The sequence below is a fragment of the Fragaria vesca genome, linkage group LG1 (genome assembly GCF_000184155.1).
Source record: "Fragaria vesca subsp. vesca linkage group LG1, FraVesHawaii_1.0, whole genome shotgun sequence".
Lineage (NCBI taxonomy): Eukaryota > Viridiplantae > Streptophyta > Magnoliopsida > Rosales > Rosaceae > Fragaria > Fragaria vesca.
Genome location: NC_020491.1, coordinates 17,060,806 through 17,078,206, shown reverse-complemented (window position 1 = coordinate 17,078,206; position 17,401 = coordinate 17,060,806). Strand labels below are relative to the sequence as shown.

The window sequence follows — 17,401 nt, the reverse complement described above, 5'->3', positions numbered from 1 at the left end:
GAGAGAGAGAGAGACCAGATCGGGAATATTTGAAGGAGAAAGAGATAATATTTGTGTGGTGTAGTTACACAGGGTATTATAGTCTTTTTCTCAAGAATCATTGGAATGAGCACAAGGATAAGATTTTAATTGGAATGGGCTTTAGTTTTCAAATATTTAGGCATTAGGGTATTTTTCCTATTTGTTATTATCTTTATTTCATTATTTAAACCCAACACACTTAGAGCTCACTGCTGGTTCAATTTTCACTGTTATCATGGTTGTCATGGGATAGGTGGGTGTTATGAATCCAACTGATAATTCAACTTTAACTGTAAATAAATTTAATGTACGTGGTTCTAAATAGGGACGTAGAAGTATGAGGAAATAAATTAAATGGCTGATTGATTCTTTCCTTGTACGTAGGGGATGATTTTGTGATTGATTGAAACTTTAGGTTTGCTTGCTATGTAGTTCTATTTATTTGTACACGATCATTCTGAAAGATCCAGTAATTCTTACAGTGAGGCAACCAAACGCCCTAATCCTCACACAATGTTCATAACTTTGCGAAGGTGTGTCCAAACCCTAAAACATATTACTTTTGATTGTAGACTTTTCTTCTGGAATTTACTAGTTTTTGCCTCAAAATTAGTCCTTATATAATTTCGAATTATCAACTGACTCAATAGCTTGTTATCGGAAAAAAAAAAAAAATTGATTCAATGGCTTGAATGCATTGGAACTTCTACATTCTGAAGAATTGTTCTGAAGGGTGTATAACAATCGAAAAAGCTCTACCCATAAACTAATTTTGATCCTAATTTGGTTTCAGCAATCTTGGCATGGACTCATACACGAGACTCAAACAAAGCGATGAAGAAAGGAAGAAAGATGATAGCAGCAAATCTGGGAAAAAACCAAGAAAGGATCAATTCCCTGACACCTTTTTCCGTGAAGAGATGATACAATATCTAAAGAAATTAAGACGAGAGAAGAAACATGCTCCAAAGACCAAGAATTCAAAGTGAAGATGCAACACATAGTTTCTTTTTCGAAAGTTGAATTCATCAATAAAAGAAATATTTATATCGGCTTATTTTATTCAACTAAGGAACATGAAGAATTTTTATCAAATATTATGTCTAATGTAATATGTGATATATTTACGTGCTCAATGTATGTAGTTTGTCGAGCATGAGGTAATCAAAGCCATCAAAATAACACCGTAACAGGTTCATAACCAAGATCAATGGATTTCTTCACTGCATCCAATACCAGTTGTGTATTTCTGCTGATTTGTGGCCATTTTTTGTCCGGAGGATATCCAAATTCCCTGATGCCCTCGGCAAGCCTTGAGAGCTCTTGAACCATCAAGGCCTCTTGTGGCAGCTGAGAGACCACTCTAACTTCTTCAGGTACTACACTCCACCCAATGTGGAGTTCCGCAAATTTTGCACCTGATGTGAATTCAAATGAAGAACAGTTCTCCGCATATGGAATTATGTAGTCATTGCAACGCACGGTACCATTAGAGGCAGATATAGACAAGTCCATGGATGTGTGAGAGAGGAAAGAACAGTGAATTGTTGCAACAGTTTGATCCTGTGGTTCCCATTGAATTGATGCAGTGAAAGACAAGATGACCCCTGCAGAGTTTTTGGTGACATCTGGTAGAGCAGTGACTATAGTAGGTAGTTGGTAGTCCTTAGCCCACAAAATGGCTTCAATGCAGTACCAGCCCAAGTCCCCAAGCGCACCAAGAGCATCTAAGTCTGGTTTCACTCTTATGTTGTTCTCCAAAAATTCCTTTGTTCCTGGAAGCGTCGATGAGCTATGAATCTGAAAAGCGTAAAGCATATGATCATTATGTTGGATGGTATAAGTTAGCTCGGAGCACAAATTCTTGAAGAGGATACAGCTGATGGTATTTATAAACAGAGTGACATTCAACTCAAGCAAACTATATTAAAAAATTTACAGTTTACGACTATCAAGAGTCACCCTATAGCTTGTGAGACTATCATCGAGCACTCAACAAAATCCAATCCAATAAGGCCCAAATTTCATTTCTCTGCATTCAGGAACCATCTCAATTAATATGACAAGAATTGATCTTTCCTTGGTCATATGTCACTAGTCTAATAAGTAACTACGCAGCCACTAACCAAATATTGGATATAGCTCTAGGCTATGGTTTTGAGTCTGTGACCGGAATATATACAGAAATGAATGAAATCCATCTGTAATATCCTAGTCTGAAATCCATCTGTGATATCCTAGTCATAGTTATATTGTTATAAGCCCAGCCAAAGAAAAAACAAAAAGAAGAAGAAACCAAAAGCTAAATTGCAAGATTAAATGTGTATTGTAGTAAGAATGATTAAAAGTGTATTGTAGTAAGAATGAGAGAGCTACTTACATAGTTGATTCGACCAAAGAGCTTGGAATCAGAGATGAAGTCCTTCAACTTGGCAGTCCTAGGGTGATGCAGCCACATACTCGCAGTCATGAACTGTACACCGTTGGATTGGCAAGCATGGAGTATCTGATCAAGCTCACCCACATCAAGAGCGGCAGGCTTTTCCAAGAGCAAGTGCTTCTTGTTGTGGGCAGTCAAGAGAACCCAGCGGAGGTGAAGACTGGTGGGCAGAGGCATGTACACAGCATCGACACATGGGTCGTCGAGCAACTGATCATAGCTGCCGTAGATTTTGAGGGTCTGAGTGGAGAGTCCATTGTTGGCTGCGAATTTGTGGGCTTTGTCGATGGAGCGGCTGGCAATGGCGTACAGGTTCGAGTTGGGTGCCAGGTTAATGGCGCGAGCAACCTTTCTAGCTATGTCTGCACATCCTAATATGCCGAATCGTATTTTTGGGTTCTCAGACATTTCTTTTGGTTTTGGTTGTTGGCCTTTGTGTGGTGCAGTAGTGAGACCAAGGATTTCTCTTATCTACTTGCTCTTTATATGTTGAGGTGAACTCATCTTTCTTTCTTAAATTTTACTCAGATGTCAGATCAAATCAGACTTGTAATTCCAATAGTTACGGGCACATGATAACATAAATAGAGTAATTTCTGTGAACACAAAAATGGGGAAAAGACAGTAAAGAAAAGAAATACAGATAATCCTAATTGCAACCAAAGTCTGAAACCCCTAAAAACAAACAAAAGCAAATCCCCCTAAACACACACAGATCCAAGATCTATGGTTTAAGCCCTCTCACCCCTAATTCTCCTAGCAAGTTGAATATCCTTGGGCATGATTGTGACTCTCTTGGCATGAATGGCGCACAGATTGGTGTCCTCAAAGAGCCCAACGAGGTAGGCCTCGGCCGCCTCCTGCAGCGCCAAGACGGCGTGGCTCTGGAAGCGCAGGTCCGTTTTGAAATCCTGAGCGATTTCACGAACGAGCCTCTGGAAGGGAAGCTTCCTTATCAGCAGCTCCGTGCTCTTCTGGTACTTTCGGATCTCACGCAGAGCCACCGTGCCCGGCCGGTACCTGTGCGGCTTCTTCACTCCTCCGGTGGTCGGAGCCGACTTCCGGGCGGCCTTCGTCGCCAGCTGCTTCCGCGGAGCCTTTCCTCCGGTCGACTTCCGGGCAGTCTGCTTCGTACGGGCCATTGAAAGAGATTGTTTGTTTGTTTGTGGTCGCGCCTTGGCCTCTTTATATACGAAACCGGTTGTCAATTCTACGGTCACGATCTTTGTTGCTTGTGTTTCTTTGGACCCTTATGAGACGGCTAAGATTTTATATTTTTTTGTTCGTCACGGATCGTGGAACTTCAATACACGCTTCCTATTGGCTCAAATTCTTATTACTCTCTGTCACCACCGCAATTCGATTCCTTGGTTTGGGACTCAATTCCCGAACGACTTTTTTTTTTTATTTAATACAAAAAAAAAAATCAATCAAATTAAATTAAGGCTTGCTTTTAACATGATTTTTCCTTCTTTGTGCATACATTTCGGGGCTCGCCGTGATGGTAGGCACAAAACTTCTCATCGGATCTTGTATTTAATATCTTTTTTCTTTTTTCTATAGATAGAGATAGATAGATAGATAGATCGAACAAAAGGTAGGTTTACGGAAGAAAAATGGCCAAACGCATGAAAAGAACGCAACGCCGCCGCCGCCTCCAAAAGCAAAACCCTATGAACCACCTCCCGGAGGACCTCCTCCTCCACATCCTTTCTTTCTTCTCCACACTAGACGCCGTGCGAACCTCTTTAATATCCAAACAATGGAAATCTCTTTGGTCTCGCGTTCCCTCTTGCTTGTATTTCTCCTACCATCTCTTCCTCAAAACCAAGACCAACTCTTACGACCATGCTGAGATGTTTGCCGACACCGTCAACCGCGCCATCAACACTCGTCGATCTGCCATCCAAACCTTCAGCCTGTCCTTTATCTACGATTATGGCTGCATCCACCTAGTCGAAGACTGGTTACGCGCCGCCGTGACGCGCCTCCATGCTCGTGAGCTCCACTTGGACTTCTTCATCCACGAAGAGTATCACGAGAAAACGGTTCAAGATGATGAATTCGCAGATGATGATGAAACAAACTTTGACCTCACGTACGTGTTCCCTCTTTCTCTCCTGAACAATGCAGTCGTGCAAGTCTTGAGGCTCACGTATTGTATTCTTGAGTGGCCTGAAGACAACATGACGATGAGTCTTGGTTCGTTGAGGTCCATTTTTCTTGATATGATTTATCTGACGGACCTAAGTGTGCCGCTTTTGATTGAGTGGTGTCCCAATCTCGAAGAGCTGGAGCTTAAGAACATTCTGGGGTTGCGGAATTTGAGGATTATTAGCCCTAGGCTTAAGAAGGTCGCTCTTGGATATATTTGTGAGACTAAGAAGTACAGTTGCAAATCCATTGTGATTGATTGCCCTAACCTTTTGACGTTGAGGTTTCATGATTGTGACGCTGATAGGATTGTGCTTAAAAATGCGACTTCCGTAGTTGAGTTTGCTGTTGATTTCTCAGTTCTAGATGTTGAGAACTATCATGTATGGTGTAAAACTGCGCGCCTACTCAGGAAAGCGCGTAATGTTCAGAAGCTCAAGGTGATAAATTTGTGGTTTAAGGTAAACCTTCTGAACCCCATGATCAAAATTGTTGTATAGAATTCAGCTGTTCACTACATAGTACATACTGATGGAAATATGGAATACTGATATACTGCCATATATAGATAGTGCCTGTTAATTATATATATGCATAACTTGTTTGACATTTGTTACATAATTGTTTTGTTGTCTATATGTGGTCCAGCTTCTGACACCAGAGAATCTCTTCCCTAAAACTTTGAAGCTCCGTAATCTCAAATATCTAGAGCTTCGAACTGGATATACTCGATATGATCTGGTTGGCATGGCTGCATTGCTCGAACGTTGTCCCAATCTAGAGTCAATGGTTCTTAGTTCAATTTCCAAAATGGAAGAAGATGTGAGAACTCTTTAACATAGTTTGTCATTCTATGCCGTTATATGGAGCCGAGCTGCTTATCTAATGTTTGATCATCTTCTAAATTATAGGGAAGTTTAACAGAGGAGGTCTTGAATAAACCGATTGAATTCAAGATGCCAGCGCTTGAGCAAGTTAAGCTGCCATCGTATTCAGGTACGAGAGAAGAACGCAAGTTTCTGAAGATTTTGAGAGCACAAGGAATAGCCAGAGAGAAGATTGTACTTGATTCACGATGAGAACTCATGATATAGGATGAGATTTTAGCCAATTTTAATAAAGAATCTCGTAGGAAAAAAGTTAAGAACAGATTTGAATCTGTTAATCTTTTCTGTAGCTGATTTTAGCATTTCACTACTGAATGGTTTAACTGTCGGGCTATTCTTGCTACTATGACTATTAAGGTATCTCATATTTATCGGGAGGGTAATAGCGTTGTTGACTACTTAGCTAATTTTGGTGCGGATAATGCGGGAGTTCATTGGAGGGATTCATGTCCACCTTGTGCAATTACAACTTATTCACGTGATTTAGATTTAGCAGGATTTCCCAACTATCGTTTTAGTTTGTGATCTTTTAATAGTTTTTTGATTTGTAACTCTTTGGGCAGCAACAACAAATTGTTCTTCGTTGTTCGTTGTCCTTCATAGATCCCAGGTTTTTGTGTTGTTCTTCTTTTTCCGGGAGGGGTTTTGGTCTATGTCCCTCTCTTCCTTTATGTACTCTTTTGTTCTTTTTTTCAATAAAATAACTGGAACCGGGTGTAGAGCTAGGCCTCCCAGCTTGGTTGGGTTCTAAACCCTTAAAAAAAAAAAATTGTTCAAAATTCAGACTTGACATTAAGCAATCGTAATTTCAAGGCATGGATCAGTGGATAGAAGACTATACATGAAAAGATCACTAGCTGTACCTCTATGAATGGTATACTTCCTCAACAGACATTCTTTCTGAGGAAGTCATGAATACTCGCTTCCTATTCGCCCAAAATGCTCCCACGGAGATTAACAAGTATACTTGCATTACGCCTAAATTACTTCCAGTCTTTATTTACTTTTGGCGGAGTTTTGCTGGATTTCCAAACATAATCCACATGATGAAAACCCTTTAGTTTTAGTATTCCATATTCCAATGTTAATCGGATCACCGGTCTCCGATAAACCGTGATATCAATCTAACCTTGTGGATGGATTTATGCACAGATTCATTTCAGTCTGAACCAAATATCACTCAAATGCATGTAACTGGAATCAGCTTAGAGATCAGCTGTAACATTCAACCCTGGATGGAAGTCTCCTCTTTCCGGCTTGCATGTAACTGCAATCAGCTCATCTCAATCACTCACTCACGTTAGACATTACAACTTGTAGGTGAAAGCAATATCCTCGGTTTGCAGATGCTAGCCTGCAGCTGCAGTATAGCATTTGCCAAAATGATCACCAAAAATTAAAACCTACTGCTGCAGTAGTCAGTTGAAGAAGGCCTATTTATGTTCTTGGATCAATCAGGTGGATAGAAAGTTCACTGATAACTGGAGTTTTTAAGCTGTTGTATGTATCCCACGCACTAGTCTGTGGGGTATAAACAATCCAGTTCAGGTCACTGTCTCCCTTTGATCTAACTATGCTATATTTTTTTAATTTTAATTAATACACCATGCTATATTTTTCTATATTTTTTTGGATGAGCAACAACTAAATTTCAATCTGAGAGTAAATTAAAAGAGAATCAAAAGATCATGCAGGCAAGAACACAAAAAAAGATTGGGAAAGGGAAGTCGGGATATTTCTCTAATTCATTGTTAAATGTACGGATACATACACTTCACAGATTAGCTGCATTTAGCCATACACAAAACAAAGAGCCTCAGAAGAACCTAGATATAAAATGCAAAGTCAATGCTAGTAGCTCGTATATCTTTGTTTAGCTCTACATGTCTTAGATTCATGACTGCTTTTTGTAATTGTGATTTGGATTCTCAATCTTCTGCTCATGTAAACTGGTAATAATAATAAGTTCACCTGTTATCAGAAGGAAAAAGGTTCTAATAATTTATAATATTCAATGATTCAGTTAAGTAAAATCAGTACCGATACAATTGAATTTTCCTGGAAGTACTAATTGCATTGATTAGTAAAATCCTTTATATTTTTTTCTTGTCAAAGATCAGTAAGGAACTAGTGATTTATCTGAGAGAGTGTATCAACTGTTGAACCAAAAAAAGAAGAAAAAAGAAACACGAAGGAGGAGTCTATCTCTACTGATATGAATTAGAGACCACAACACCCAGTGTAGCATCATCAGGCTGAGCTTCAGTTTATTGAATTATTTTTAGCAGTACTGTTCTCAAAGCATAAAATGTATAGAATTATGTAAAAGGTAACAAAGAATACCATTAGTCCTTACAAGGGCATGCTCCTCCTTTGAAATGGTGGAAGCGATTTGTCTCTCAAAACAATGACTCTACCTGTATCCATTGAAACTATTTTCACCCAGGAGTGGCTATCTGCACAAATACAAATATTCTTTGTAATTCTAATTGGCATCCCAGCAGCAGTGTGGACTAGTGCAAAGGTAACTGCGACTCTTTCACTATGCCCACAAACCCACATTGATTTTACTTGTTCATTGACATCATGTAAGACAACACTGGTCTCAGCAATGACCGGTCTCCAATAAACCGTGGTATTAATCTAACATTGTGGAGGAAAATAAACATTGGCATATTACCTAGTAAACTATATCGATTCTTTTGAGTAAAACTCAACCCTGGATGGAAGTCTCTCCTTTCTGGTACCTTGTAACTGCAATCAGCTCATCCGGATCACTCAGGTTAGACATTACAACTTTTTGGTTTCATATTCAGGGCTCAATGAAAAAGCTGAAAGCATTACCTCAGTTTGCAGATGCTATCCTGCATTATAGCATTTGCAAAAAGAAAAGAAAAAATGCTGCTACAGTAGTCACTTGAAGGAGATCTAGTATGTTCTTGGATCCATCAGGTTGGTAAAAATTTCACTGATTGTTGGATATTTTAAGCTGTTGTATGTATTCCAATCACAAGTGATTAATATCTATAAGTCGGATTCAAACAATCCAGTTTTAGGTCACTAATGTTTGTTCCACTGCCTCACTTTGATGTATCTACAATAAATCTCAATTTTAATCAATAAACAATGCTATATTTTTTTGGATGAGCAGCAGTAGCTCTAGATGAACAGACGACAGCTCTAATTAAGTAATAGTTTCTAACCAAAATTTAATTTGAGAGGAGCTGCATTGTTAAATAAAGTAGGCAAAAACTAAAATAAAGATTGTGAAAGGCAAGTCAGAAAATTCCTCTAATTCATTGTTAAATGTAGGCATCCACTTCACAGACTAGCTGCATTTAGCCATACACAAAATGAAAGCCTCACAAGAAAATACACCTAGTTATAAAATGCGGAGTCAATATTAGTAGCTCATGTTTCTCTGTTTAGCTTTAGACGTTTTACATTCATGACTGTTATTTGAAATTCTCATTCGGATCGGGATACATTTCAAACTGCAGAATTTTTGTTATATTTCACTTTCACTCAATTTTATACAGTGTATTAAGACCAGTGGCACCAGTTTTGTTTTTACTCGAGTGTAATAATGAGAAGTTCACCTGTTATCAGAAGGTTTACATTTTTAAACCTGATACTAAAGTTATTAGAGACAGACTCTTCCCTTTTTCTTTTTTTTTCAACAGTAGATGTTTCTCTGAGATAATCGTTAGTTTCTTACTGATCTTTGACGAGAAAAGAAAAAAGTTTTACTGATCAATGCAATTTGTAATTCCAGGAATTAGTAAGTTACTTGAATCATTGTTTATTATAACTTATTAAAACATTTTTCCTTATTGTTACTTTAACAAATAACTTCTATGATTATAGACCACAACATCCAATGTATTATCATCAGGCTGAGCTTCATTTTATTGAATTACTGTTAGCAGTACTGTTCTCAAAACAGAAAATGTATAGAATCATGTAACAACTAACAAGTAACAAAGAATACTGTTATCACCAGTAGTCCTTACAAGTGCATGCTCCTCCTTTGAAATGGTGGAAGCGATTTGTGTCTCTCAAAACAATGACTCTACCTGTAACCATTGAAACTATTTTCACCCAGGAGTGGCAATCTGCACATATACGAATATTCTTTGTAATTCTAATTGGCATCCCAGCAGCAGTGTGGACTAGTGCAAAGGTAACTGCGACTCTTTCACTGTGCCCACAAACCCATATTGATTTCACTTCTTCATTTACATCATGTAATACAACACTGGTGTCAGCAATATAGCCAACCTCTTCCATAGCATCTGTCAATTCATTCCAAACTTTCTTAAACTCAGCTGAATTACGAAATTGAAAACCCCCACCCGCTACAAATGTGTGGATCCTACTCCCTATTTGTAACCAACTGCATCCAGCCTCCTTTTTAAGTCCCCTCTCCTTCATAAGTTCTCGAACCCTATTGACGCCTTCCCACATCCCTGCATTTGCATAAACATTTGAGAGCACCACATAGTTTCCAGGATTGTTAGGTTCAAGCTCAAACAACTCTGTTGCAGCACGCTCAGCAAGAGAAACTTTGCCTTTGAGCCGGCACGAATTGAGTATTGATCCCCATATGCTTCCAGATGGCTTCATAGGCATTGTTTCCACTACATCTATGGCCTCTTCAATCCTACCAGCTCTTCCCAAGAGATCTACAAGACAAGCGTAATGCTCAACAGTTGGGGATATGCCATATCCCAACTTCATTTTATCAAATAATCTCCGTCCTTGGTCAGTAAGCCCCGCATGGCTACAGCCAGACAACAGAGCTATAAAGGTCACTCCATCTGGTCTGATCCCACACTCTACCATCTGATCAAACAGCACCATTCCTTGTTCGATAAATCCATTCACTGCATACCCTGTAAGGACAGTATTCCACGATGTCAAATCTTTACTGTGCATATTGTCAAACACCCTCTTACAGTAATCAATAGCTCCAGTTTTTGCATACATGTCCATAAGTGAGTTCAGTACAGGGACATCAGGTCTCTTGGTGGACTTGACTATCTGGGCATGTATTTCCTTCCCACTGTAGAGTGCAGTCATTCTAGCGCATATTGGTAAAACTGTGGTGAGAGTAACCCAAGTAAACCCCATCCCCTCGCCTTGCATTCTCCTAAAACACTCCAGTGACTCAACCACTCGGTCTCGTCGAACAAAACTCGCAATCAAAGAGTTCCACGAAACAACATTTCGTTGAGGCATTGTATCGAACACCATGAGGGCATCCGCAAAGCACCCCTGGTCCGAGTAGAGCCTCAGAAGAGCATTACTCACCACTTGATCCGGCTTTTCATTGGATTTCACAATCTGGGCATGAACAGCTCTCCCGAGTCTCAGCTCAGACAACTCTGCACAGGCCTTCAACGCCATCGAGAATGCGAAATTCCCCGGCCAGATCATTCTGCACAACATGTCACAATACAAGAGCAACGCTCTGACCAAGTAGCCATTTCTCAAATACGCAATGCACATGGCCACCCACACCGACTCGGGGGCATGTTCGAGCCCGTCGACGAAAACAGATTGGGCTTCGTCGACTCGGCCGCAAACAGAGTAGAGAGTAATGAGCTTGCTTTTCAAGGTGGGATTGTTGACGAGGAGGCTGTGTTTGGAGAGAAGAAACTGTAGATAAAGGCGTTGGCCGTGCTCTAAGGACTTTTGGGAGATGCAGGTGTGGAGGAGGAGGGAGTAGGCCTCCATGTCGGACTGGGTGGCCGTCAGTTTGGAGGGCGAGGCTTCGATGAGGCGAATGGCCTCCTCTAATTTGCCGGATTTGGCGAGGCATTTGAGAGTTGAGGGAGTTTGAGGTTTGCTGGGTTTCTGAGGAATGGCGGAACCTGAACAAGTCACGGTTATGTTCGTTGACAGAGAAATGGCGCCAATCATTTTCTCCAACTATCAGATTATAGTTTTGCAAGGCCAAGGACATTTCTGTAGGGAGTTTCGGATTTTCAAGCGTAAATTGAAAATTAAATAATACATAAATTTGTTATTGTTATAAATAAAGGGGGAAAGAGACTTACTAGCTAGTTAATGGAAGAGTAGAACTAGTGAGAGAGTAGAAGAACAAGAGAGAATAGATGGAAGAATGGTGTTGTTGGTGTTGTGTCATTCATCATTCACTCACCCCCTTTATATAGGATTGAGATATTTGGTGATTACACATATAAAGCTTAATGGAGAAGCTTGGTAACTTGGTGAACACACACAAGTTAACTTGCTAGACACTCACAAGCTATGATAACTTGTTTAGTACAAGCTTTCTACACAAGATTACAACACAAAGTAATTTGGACAACCATACATATTTACAACAGTTATAAATATTATAAAATGGATTAAATTCACTTTACCCCCTTAATCTTTAGTGTCAAAATTAGTTCAGTCCTGTAACTTTTTTAAAAAACTTTCGTAAACACATAAGTTTGGTCCAATTTTTGAATTCCTCTTAAAACATGATGTCACCAAACTGACAAGGGGACCCATTTTCATCAAATTGAAGGGTAAAATAGTCAATTTGAGAAGGTATTATTAAAGAAAATAAAAAAATACATTTATTTGGCAAGAAAATGAGGGCATTTTAGACATTTTGTTAAAAATGGGTCCCCTTGTCAGTTTGGTGACGTCATATTTTAAGGGGAATTCAAAAATTGAACAAACTGATGTGTTTACGAAAGTTGAAGGGGCGAACTGATTTAAAAAAAAGTTACAGGACTGAACTGATTTTACCACCAAAAATTAAGGGGGGTAAACCAAAATTTTTTCTTATAAAATCTATATGATTGTTCACATAATTACTCATTAGTTATGTGTACGCTGATGTAAAACATACCTCTATATAAAATTATAAATAGACTAATGAGAATAAATGAGAACACTTTTACCTCCTCTCAACTATTCTTTGTGTCTTCTCTCTCTATCTTTTCTCTATTTTATAACACGTTATTAGCACGACTCTATCATTGAGTTGATAATGAACACATTTTTCTCTTCTTATCTCTAACTCGATGATGATCTAAAAATCTTGGATACAACTTTGTTGTTTTTCATCGACCGGGTATTCTTGATCTATGAGTCTCAATTTCTATAAATCTTTTCTCAATACTATCAAATTCTTTTAGTTCAATTGCTATATATAATTGACAGCAATTCGAACATCACATGATCATCAATTTTCTTTGTAAAATTACTGTTAACGATAACAATTGCAATGGTGGGTGTTTGATACCATACATGACTGTGTTCATTTTCTTGCAATTACAATAGTTTATTTTGCATATCTGTTAGTGCTTGATTCGTTTATACATGGTGATCAAAGACCAAATTGGTTTTCTATGATTGGATAGTTTATTTTAGTATATTTATAACTTAATAGAAATAATAATAAATATTAAATACATTTGAAAAAGTTGGAATTGAACCCACACCTATTCATTACGAAATAAGCCGCAAACCACCACACCAAATGCCATCCTTGCCTTATATTCGTGTAAAAATTATATTTATCACTTCAATGTTTGGGCTACAATCTAAACTTGGTAGAAGTCTATTACCAACCGTACCAACTAAGTCTGTATACCAACTTCGACGGTTGGTTTTTCTTAGCAGGCTTCTTAAGAGAAATCTGATTTTTGATTCTGATAGGCCTACCTTTCCTTTTCACAGCTATAATAAGTTCTCCCAACTCCACAGAATATTTCAGTGAGGTCTTGATTTCTTTTGGTGAAGGAAACACCTCAAAAATATCTCTCTCACTGAATTTCCTCATCCCTTACAGACTTGGGCAATGCAGCTCATCCCAACCTTATCACTCCTTCCTTCCAAAGGCCCAACAGCTTTGAGAGCTTGTTGCCTCACCTTCCATGTACTAGTCCAAAGTAACACTCATAGTGATATCCACAAGATCATCATGTTTAGTATGGACTGGTATTCTACCAGTAGGTGTTTCATATATGTGTGTGTTACCTTCCATTCCCAGAGTTAAAGACCAGGAGGTGAGGCTGATTGTTTCGACGACTGTGACAGAGAGAGGCCGGCCAAGGTTCTCATTCTTGTCGACGAGGGCGGGGAAGGGCCTGAAGTGGAGGTCCTCCTTCTGATCCGATAAGTCGGGGATTAGCGACGATGAAGATGGGTTTGTTGCTGGTGGTGTAGATGTATTGGTTGGAGTTGCGGGAGCCATATAGAACTGACAGATCTTCGCCGTAAACTTAGAGAAGACACCGTCATTGTTATCCTTGACTGCGCAACGATGTTTGCGGTGCAGCTTGGGTATGAAGTAGCTACCCACACCAGATGTGGGTTTCAAATCTTTTTGTAAACTCTCGCTTTTGCAGCCAGGGCGAGTTGACATCTGAAACTCTTGAATGATCTTTGATGGAGAGAAAATGGTTTGGGATCTGGAAATGTGAGTTGGGGAACAGAAGTTTGGATCGAGGGTGACTAAGATGATGTTGGTTTATGTGTTGGGTGTTGAGGGTTGGGATAAGGGTGGGTGAATGACTGAAGTTTCGAGAAGTAGTGAGAGTCATCTGTGGATATTGAGCAGCTCGTTGACATGGTCTCTCATACTGGGTCTGGTTATTTTTCGGAATCTAATAATACAATAACCTTCATGAACCATCAACTATGCCTCTCCAAGGGCTTAGAAGCGTCAGATCTACCAGGCATACTATGGACCGCAATATGGAGTGGTTGCAGCAGTTGAAGCCTAAGAGCAAAGTTCCTGAATCAGACCGCCACATTCTCAAAGTCGTTCATGAATCTTACAAATATCTATCATAAAGTCGTTGAAGCATTCATCCATAGCTTGCTGAAAAACAACAAAAGTATCAACGTAGATTTGCACTACGGGAAGAAGCCCCTCGCCCATATGGATCGAAGGTCTCTGATACCAAATATTACTGATAGGAGCACAAAGTGCTACGATATTAACGTATTTCCTACCTTATTTAGTTATGTTATTCTCTTAACATTGTCATTTTAAACATGTTTTGTGATTGTAAAGGTAAAAGAGCGGAAAAGTGAAAAAGGAAGCTAAACCCGGCGAATTAAGAAGGATAAGTCATTTAGGAAACTTTCCTATTTTGGTAAGGATAAACTTTCCTATTTCATTTTGGGAAACTTTCCTGTTTTGATTAGGGAAACTTACTAACTTTGAATTTTTCCTATTTTGACTTTCTTGAATTATTTTGGAAACTTTCTTTCCTCTTGAGACAGGGATTCCACATGAAGCAAGGAAACCAAATCCTACATGGATTATGCCCAAATTCTGTCGCATAAAAGGAGGAGAATGGCGCCATCTTTTTAGGGTTTTCAGCCGAATCTATATGGAGAAAATGCAGCAAATTTCGATGATTATCTTTCAACAAATCAAGATAATGGCTGATTGACATCAAGGAGATTAAGGGAAATTCTTACCTTTTATTTCTCGATATAAATTCTTAATATTCCTAGAGTTTATATCTGATTTATATTCCTTTTCTATGAACAGTAAATGGTGCAAATATGGGAGGAATTATCAGCAGCAAATCGGCAATAAACAAGGAGAGATTCAAGCCGATTTCAAATTGGAAAACAAGCAATGTATTCGGCCACAATTCCAACTGAATTCGAAGTCTCAATCTGCAAGATATTCTAGAGAATTCCAACGAATATTCTCTGAAAATATTGTGCTATTATTTGTGGCCCTTGGATCAGATTTTAATCAATGCTGTGGAGCAAAACCCTATGTCGACATGACACCTATAAAAGGAGGCTTTTACATCAGAAAAATGGTCATTCATTCACATAAAAATTAGAGAAAACCCTAGCAGCAGTCGAGCCTCCTCTTCTCCACCTTTGCTGAGTTCTTCCTCCCTTGCCAAGCCTTGAAGGACTTCTCCGTGAAGGCAGCAACATTGGTGACTTGAAGCACTGAAACCGAGCATCCCTTTGGCGTCATCAAGCTTTCTTGGAGATTGATCAAAGTGTAAACCTACCTTTACTTTTGTTTAGACTTCTCTAGCAAATTTAATAGCATGTTTCGGATGTTAAGTTTGAGTTTTGGAAGCATGTTTTATTTGCTTTTGTGTTCTTTGGATTCACAATTTTATAAAGCATGTTAGTATTTCGTTTATGATTTTCCTATGATATGATCTTGCAACTTTTTGTTGATTGAAAGTTTGCATTTTTGTTTAAATTACTAAAGCTAGAATGCATGCTAGCTGATTGCCATGATTTGTGCTAAGCTTCTTCAAGTAAGTATAGATCTAAAGTGGTGGAAATTATGTAATGATGGTTAAAAACGTAAACTACAACGATTGCATGTTACGACTTCTCGGATATGTGTTTGTTGTTCAATCTCATTCTAATAAATCGTAATGATTCATGTTTAGTGTGGATGGGTACTTAGAGTCGACGCTAGGTATCGATCGCAGCCTTTGCATGAAATGTTCTAAGTTCTAGACTTCTCTGTGCTTAGACAATTAAAGTAGAATTAATGGGATACAATGACTTCTTCAAGCTTGTGTTTCAAGATTGTTTCTTTGAATTAGAATTTGCATGACTTCAGATTATTGGGAATGAAACTTGACATTGATGTGTTGTTAGAATTCGAATCTATCTCTATTTGAAATGTTGAATGAACCGATCACTTGTATATAATACTTTTATTTTCTGTTTTTAGGAAGGTAGAACAAAACTTTCAAAACCCCCCTTTATCTACTGTACGATTTGTTTATTTGTAATTGAATACTTATAAATACATATAGTTACTGATTCATTAGTGTAACCGTGACTGCAGAAGCGCCCTTTAAGTCCCCGGATTGATCGAACCCTATTTGCCAATACTACATTCTGATAACAAAAGGGTTTTTAAATTACGCGCCCGGTAACGAGCGCGTCAATTACAGTCATAATCCATAGAACCCTAAACTAAACAAGATTAAAGTAAATAAAGAAAATAAACTAGAAAACAACAAGACCTCCGTGCCCCTTGAGAGTCGGTGGCATTCCTCGCCCTTCATAGGTGCTTCCCTGAGCTTTGTGTGTCCTTGAGCTCTCTCTCAGATTTGAGGCTCTTGCCTCTTGTTTCTTTCCTTTCTTTCTCCTTCGATCTCCTTCCCTCCTCCTTCCATCTTGCCCTCATTTTCCTCCAAAGCTTAGCCCCAAAATTTTCCTAACCCATTCTTCACCAGCCATCATCTTCCTCTGCCCAGATTTTATTTTTTTGTCTCTCAAATCGATACCATGGCTTGCGTTTTGCAGTGACTTCTCTCAAACGCGATTTCTCGCGTCTCAATTGGAAGATAGGTAGAGCTTCTGCTCGGGTGCATGCACCACCTCCTTCTTTGTTCTTTTTTCGGAGTCTTTTGGCTCCATATGTTCTGGGTTTCTTTTACTCAGATTTATTCTCTGAGTTGTGGCTTCAAATCAACTGTTATGGTTCAAATTTCTTATGTGGGGATGATAAATCTGTGTCCAGATCCTCTGTTTCCTTTTGTTTGTTCGTTTCAGGGTTATTTTGATCGGGTTTTGGCATTGGGGTCTTTTCCCAAGCTGCAATTTTGGATCTCCCCCAGCTTCGACGGTAATGTCGGATGTCGTCGATGGCGGTGATGGACTTGTGGCGGCGGCTGAAGAGGATGAGAAATGTAGCATTAGGGTTTTCTTTTGTTTTGTAGTTTTAGTTTGGTCTGCTATTGTTTGTTTAGGCTCAATCTCATTAGGTTTTGTATCATTTATTTTTAAAAGCCTGCTAAAAAGATGGATTGAAATTGGGTTGTAAACTTCTTTAAGAAATTCCTTACAAGTACACAGACCAGTCACAACCTTCTTGTTACCAGGCTTTTTGATGTAAAATTTCCTACTTAATGAAATC

The 17,401-nt window shown here is 38.9% G+C and overlaps 4 protein-coding genes across 4 annotated transcripts; 1 reads left to right on the top strand and 3 right to left on the bottom strand.

Moving 5' to 3' along the window:
• Window positions 1-1,034: 1,034 nt before the first annotated feature.
• Window positions 1,035-2,942, bottom strand: LOC101306563 (uncharacterized oxidoreductase At4g09670-like). Its single transcript, XM_004288344.1, has 2 exons — window positions 2,402-2,942; window positions 1,035-1,821 (listed from the first exon to the last, which is right to left on the bottom strand). The coding sequence occupies exons 1-2, from the start codon at window positions 2,867-2,869 to the stop codon at window positions 1,195-1,197; spliced, it is 1,095 nt and encodes a 364-aa protein (XP_004288392.1). The 5' UTR covers window positions 2,870-2,942; the 3' UTR covers window positions 1,035-1,194.
• A 31-nt stretch (window positions 2,943-2,973) lies between these two features.
• LOC101308908 (histone H3.3-like) lies at window positions 2,974-3,615 on the bottom strand. The gene has a single exon (XM_004288352.1). It carries the CDS (start codon window positions 3,601-3,603, stop codon window positions 3,193-3,195), a length of 411 nt encoding a protein of 136 aa, XP_004288400.1. The 5' UTR covers window positions 3,604-3,615; the 3' UTR covers window positions 2,974-3,192.
• A 462-nt stretch (window positions 3,616-4,077) lies between these two features.
• On the top strand, window positions 4,078-5,694 carry LOC101304231 (putative F-box/LRR-repeat protein At3g42770-like). The gene is made up of 3 exons (XM_004289400.1): window positions 4,078-5,076; window positions 5,264-5,437; window positions 5,527-5,694. The coding sequence occupies exons 1-3, from the start codon at window positions 4,078-4,080 to the stop codon at window positions 5,692-5,694; spliced, it is 1,341 nt and encodes a 446-aa protein (XP_004289448.1).
• Window positions 5,695-9,498: 3,804 nt separating this feature from the next.
• Window positions 9,499-11,648, bottom strand: LOC101304324 (pentatricopeptide repeat-containing protein At3g14330-like). The gene has a single exon (XM_004288336.1). The coding sequence runs from the start codon at window positions 11,425-11,427 to the stop codon at window positions 9,499-9,501; it is 1,929 nt and encodes a 642-aa protein (XP_004288384.1). The 5' UTR covers window positions 11,428-11,648.
• Window positions 11,649-17,401: the final 5,753 nt, after the last annotated feature.